Below are 6,020 nucleotides of genomic sequence, written 5' to 3' on the forward strand. Positions count from 1 at the left end.
GGGAGGGAGTGGGGTGTCTATTTTTCAGGCACTTGTGATAGGTTGGGCCAGGAGCATTGTGGGCCGATCTTATTAAGGAACTGATTAACAATGGGTGGTTCTTATTAATTTATTCAGGGTATTTCCATAGATGTATAATATCACCTTTAAAATCTCAGTTCACAATTGCTTCTAGAGTTGCTGTATGCAAGAGAAAACTATTTTCACTGAGCAGTGGCAATTTTTTCATGCTTTTGTTTTACACAGAAGATCTTAACCACCATGTGTACTGTGCAAACGCAGCAGAATTACTACAGCCATTTTGACCTTTACTAAAATCAAAGTAGCAAAAAGAGCCATTATGGAAACATTCAAACATTCTCCTGACATCAGACCACTATAATGCGCCTTTACAAACAGCACTTCTAAACCATTTTGTATTTCCATATCTGCAGGACAATGCCTTTAACCATTTCCTGGAAGGAAAAGCAATCTTTCTTTAATTTGCAGTAGAAGTATCTTGAAAAGATACTTACCCTCTCTCTCTTTATAGAGTGCTTGCTAGATGACAGCATGCCAAAGTGCTTTTGTGACTGTATTACATATACACCAGAGCATATCTGTGATTTGTGGCACTTCTGGATATATGCTAATGTGCATCTGTGCTGTTCTCAGATCAGGGCTCAAACTGGGTTGAGTTGAGCTGGATTGATGAACTGGGACTTTTTTTTTTTCCCAAGGTGGCCATCTGATTCCCCAGATAGTCACCTTCCATTTAAATAAATAATATATTATGGGCAAAAAAAGACAACCTTATAAGTATGAAACCAGTACAAGCAAATGCAGCAATGCCTGTAGCAGCAGGGAGAGTGGACCAAGAGCTCTAAGCAATATGACCTTGTGTATTCATTTCAAAAGGGTGTTTAATTCAGACACCTAGTGATAAAGTAAAGGCCAGCAGGGTTAAACTATTGCACTGCTGATCAAAGTATATGCAAAACAATCCCCCAAAGTGCCAGAGGAGAGGGAAGGAACCCAGGGGGGCATCTAAACCCAACCAAGATGATCTCACAGAACCCTAAAAGGCATCCAAGCCCTGCACCCAACCAGCCAGCTAGCACCCCTGTGCCCAGTGCAACAAGGTCTAAGCTTACTCTGAGGGGTCTAGGGCAAGGTGGCATCTTCCCTGGTTTGAACTGATGTTTCCACTACACTTTGATCACAGTTTCTTATACTTGGTTGGGAGTGTAGCTATAGCATTGGGGAGGGGAGGCAATTGTCCTGAAGAATATCTGCTTCCCCCAGTGGCAGAGCTCCACCTGCCAACTGCCCCCACCCCAGCAAAGCTCCAACCTGGACAAGGGTATGCTCCCTACACATGCAGAGAGGTGCTGCCTCAAGATTTTGCCCCATCTCTGTGAAAATCTCTCTATGCCCCTGTACTCAGTTCACATGTTCAAATCTTTCTTTGAAACCCTGGAAAGTAGAAATATGCACAATTTTAAAATAAAGCTGCTTTTAATGAAATCTTCCAGCATGATCATAGGACTCTGAGAGCTAAGATCCTATGCACATACTATAATAGAGAGCGGTGTCAGTATATACTATAATTTTCTGTTAATGTGAGAGGGCTACAAAGCCAGCAGAATGATGAGAGAAGGGTGTTTGTGGCTTGGGCTACGGCATCTGCCAGGGCTTGGACTAATAAGCAGCCCCCGTGCTCAGGCCAGCTAATAGGCTAGGCTGGCTGGAGGGGGCAAGGTTCCAGGGGAAAACAGACTTGCCTTCAGGCTGGAAGGATAGTGGAGCCTTGATCATGGAGAGGGCAGGATTGGAGGGAGAGAGCCCAAATGCCCAAATGAGGGAGTGAGTTTTGTTGCAATTTTTTCTTTTTGTTTCTGTGTGGTTTAGGCAGTGGGCCCATGGGATGAAGCTGAAAATAAAGGCTGTGTCTATTACCCCAAAGCAGGGGAAGAACTTTCAATTAAGACTTTGCTTTTTGTTTGTTACTGGACACCTGGAGAATCAGAAGTGACTGTGAGGGGAGATGGAGGTCACTTTGCACGTGCCCTAAAGTGTCTTATGGGTTTTCACCCCTTGAAGGTGACGCCTCAGACACTGAAAGAGAAAGAGGGGATTTAACCTGTTTTAGGTGCGGTAACCCAGAGGGCCAGAGCCCTGCTGTGCAGCTTAATTCCCAAGCTGCGCTGCTGCTAACAGAGAGCCAAGGCCAGACTGAGTAGGCCCAGAGTTGAAAAGAGCAGCTAGAGCAAATCAGGACCCAACTGAGAAGGTCTGGGCCAGAAGAAGTGTGAAAGGGGGAAGCCAAGTGGCCCAAATAAATCCTTCCCACCCCACTTCAAGGCTCTGGATGCTTCCCATTTGACCTGGCAGACGAGATAGAGAATGGCGGATCAGAGGAGCAAGAAGCAGGAGTGGGCAAGTTAGCCAGCTGCTGTAGCTGCTGTCACAGTACCTATGCCTTAAATCAGCCAACCTAAGGGTGTATCTGAAGGCCACTGACAGGAAACCAAGGCTAAAATGCAGAACCTGTATGAGTATTTCCTGAATACCAGCAAAATGGACTGCCAATGGCACCTCAGATAACACCCAGAATTCCTCAGGAGATCAAAAGTCATACTCTCTATTTTACAGACCAGAAAACTGAAGGGTGAAATGTGTTGGCCAGGGTGACCCAGCAAGCTAGTGACAGAGCCAGCACTGAAACACAGCTTTCTCAAGTGCTAATACAGTGCTCTCTCCACTAGACCACAGCAGAGGCTGGATAGAGATTGGAAGAGTATTACTATAACTTTTTATTTTCTAATTCAAGCCCTATCTTGGATATATCTTTTGGTTATACCTGTTACTATAGACAGGAACACAATTTTGGCACCAGTAGATACATGATAAAACATCTCAAGGCTTTATCAAAGCTAGGTGTAGCGGGTCCTGGCCTGGTCATGGTGGCCCCTCAACTCTTGCCCTCTACTCCAGCTCCTCAGGGAAATTTCTCTTCTTTCTCCCCTGCCATGCCTTGATCTAATTGTTCTTAGTGTGAAAGGGAAGCTGCCCCCCAGGGTCCCAGAGTGAACCTGGTTCAGTGCAACTTTGTCCCTGGGAGACTCGGTTGTGGCTCTCCCAGCCTTATTAGTGCCCTAGGGCACCAGTCACCTTATGAACTATTTGTGGCCTTTGATCCACGCACCAGCTTGTATAGATTGGAACCCTCTTGGCTTTAGCTTGCTGGTTACTCTTCTTGCAGACTGTCAGCTTAGGCCCACTTTCTCTGGCCTGGCTTTCGAGTCTCAGCCTGGTCTGGCCTTTGTTTGGGGGCCTTAGCCCTTCTCTCAGAAGGGCTTTCAGTCCTTGACCCTTTCAGTTTGGGCCTGCCCCAATCCTGCTGTTAGAACTCAGAATCTGGAGCATCTCCCAGGCACCAGTGTGTGACCTCCCATCCTCCCCTTGAACCACTACCTCATCCTCCAGTCAAACAAGCAAATCCCCCCCCAACAAAAAAACCCCGATGTCAGCCCAATGCTTTAAACATACAGGCTGCTGCAGAAGTCTCTTCACCAGTCCCCAGGCCTCCCTACTCTGGCCTGCAGATTCCCTCCCTGTGGGCGGGAACCCTGTGCGGGCAGGAGCTCTCCACACAGGGTTCAGGGCTGCACTACCCCTCTGCAAAAGCTTTATATCTCCAGAGCTCCTCCTCTGGTCTCCTGACTGGTGGCAGGTGTACTCTTCCAGCTTCATGGGCAGTTTACTGCACCCAGGCTGCAGTTGCTTCCTTGCTGCCTTCCCTCCTGCAGCTGACCTATCTTTAGCTGCTTGGGGTGCTTTCTGCTGCAGCCTCTCTCCAAGTAGCAGGAGCCCCTGGCTTGCTTTTTCACAAGGCATAAAAGATTTTTCCTTTCTAGTTTTGTTGTTTGCTTCAGTTCAGACCCATCCTCAATTCTGCAAATTAGGCCACAATATGTAGAGTTTTACAGCAGTGATATGACAAGAAACTGGGGTTAAGAGGAAATAGCTTACCATATCAGGCCAGAATTCTTAAATTCAGTCTTGTTAGTCCATATTTAGACCCTTAAATAAACAGATGATGGGCACCAGCAGCTCTCTTTCTTCACTGAGATATTTAGGCACTCAGCCTTCATGCAATTAGGTTAAAAATCTGGTCCTAGTCTTTATGTTGCAGTAGATAAGGGGCAGCTGAATTATACAAGTTACATTTTGGCTGTATTCTGAGTTAGTTCAGATTCTGCACTCACTGTTACTGTAGAGTTGGCATTCATTCTGATGTTTGGTGGGAATCTGAACACTGCTACTGCTTGGCCACTGACATTCTGCTGGAGGATATAATCCCCAATACTCTCTTCTATAACAGGGGAAGAGTTAAGGATCTTCACAAAATGACCACCTGGATGAACATCAGCAATTCTTAAGTTTCCAAGAGCACTAAAATGATAAAAGTCAAACCAAAGATTTAAAGGCACTTCACATGTGATGTATTCACATCTTTAATTATAAAAATCTGCCCACAGGTTTGCATAGTAATCACACCATATTCTGACTATTGACAGAAAATATTTTGCATTTTATAGAGCTCTCTTCCTTTCATAAACTTAGTTTAAAGTTTAAATATTAACAAATGAAATATTTAACAATATTAAAAAAGAGTAATTATATGACAGATTTATTCAGCTCTTATTGGTGTCAGAAATTTAAAAGTTCTTTGTGGGGGAGGAAAAATGTAATAAGGACCCCTATTGTTATTTGCTTTTGTTTTTCCTGGATGTATGTAGCCCAACATTTCAATGCTCAACAAAGGGATTTGGCTATTAAAATCAGTGGGAGCTGGGTAGTAAATCCCCTTCTTGGTTGGAAAATCTCAGTTATTGAGTTCAGTTATATATTCTTGCTTGCTTGCTCTCTTTCTCCTGATGCCCTTCATTTCTTCTTTCCTTCTGGAGGAAGGGGCATCTTTATTATTAACTAACTCCAAGAGACAACATGTTAAAACAATTAAAACCTACTCTCTCTTTTGTTTTGGAACTGTAGCAAACCAGGATATGTTATTTATCTGCAGTAAACCCAGGGTCTCCCTGAGGGAGCAGAGGAACACTGAATCTTGTGCAAGCCCTAGAAAACAAATTTATCTCTAGCCTGTTCCTCCTGAGCAACTCACCTGTCAAGGGAGCACTTTTAAAAACACAGCACTGTGCTGTAATGCTCATTGCAGGTTTTACTAGACAAATTGTGAATGGAGCCTGAGGAATCATTCAACTTTCCGTGTGACACCCACTGTGATTTAGTTAATTGTTTAGCCCTATTATGTCTTGGCTTTGTTGCCTGCCTGTGTAATGTTTTTTCTTTGCTCTGTTTGCCTTGCTGTGTTCACCAATAAGCCTAATTTGTGGACATCTGTGTTTGTACTCAAGTCTGGCCCTACAGTACAGACAGAGCCACTCCGCACACTTGGATCACTGCTGCTGCAGCCCTGGAAGACCCCCAGAGCCCAAAGTAAGGCTACTAGGGCTGACTAGGTGCTGGCCCCAGCCTCCCCTACCCAACCTGGAGCAATTTGGTGCTCATGCACAGGTGTACCCCAGGGACAAGTAGCAGTGACATAACTATGTACTGGTGCTATCTGTCCCCAGGGAAATGCATATGTGCACTCATGAAGACACACCCTAGGGGTATAAATGACAAAAGTTACATAGTCCAAAGTCTTCCTAAAAGCTCCCTTGCCTCCTACTGCCCAGATTCCACTGGTGACACAAAAATTCTGCTAGTAGTTCCTCTTATTCCTGCACAGGGAACCTGTTTCTAGAGGAAGCTTGGGTTTACATGAAGAAGAAAAAAGAGAAAAATTGTAGGAGTCTGAATCAGGTAGCAAACAAATATGAAGATGGGCAGAAGAATCAAGAGGGACAAATGAACTTCAGGGCTTGGAAATGGCTGGAGCTGCAAAATATACAGACGTATTGAACACAAGACCCCTCGGCACGCAAAGTATACTGTCTACCTGGAGCGAAGAT

The 6,020-nt window shown here is 44.8% G+C and overlaps 1 protein-coding gene across 4 annotated transcripts in view; it reads right to left on the bottom strand.

Annotated features, from left to right (window-relative positions):
- The window catches only part of LMNTD1 (lamin tail domain containing 1), a 128,128-nt gene that overhangs the window by 112,731 nt on the left and 9,377 nt on the right, over positions 1 to 6,020 (bottom strand). For all 4 annotated transcript variants that reach the window (XM_019515693.1, XM_019515696.1, XM_019515695.1 and 1 more), the window contains exon 3: positions 4,251 to 4,437. In XM_019515693.1, the coding sequence (XP_019371238.1) occupies positions 4,251 to 4,437 (187 nt within the window). The remainder of the gene's footprint in view (positions 1 to 4,250; positions 4,438 to 6,020) is intronic.

Source organism: Gavialis gangeticus, unplaced genomic scaffold (genome assembly GCF_001723915.1).
Source record: "Gavialis gangeticus isolate Ggan-Ray unplaced genomic scaffold, GavGan_comp1, whole genome shotgun sequence".
NCBI classification, from domain to species: domain Eukaryota; kingdom Metazoa; phylum Chordata; order Crocodylia; family Gavialidae; genus Gavialis; species Gavialis gangeticus.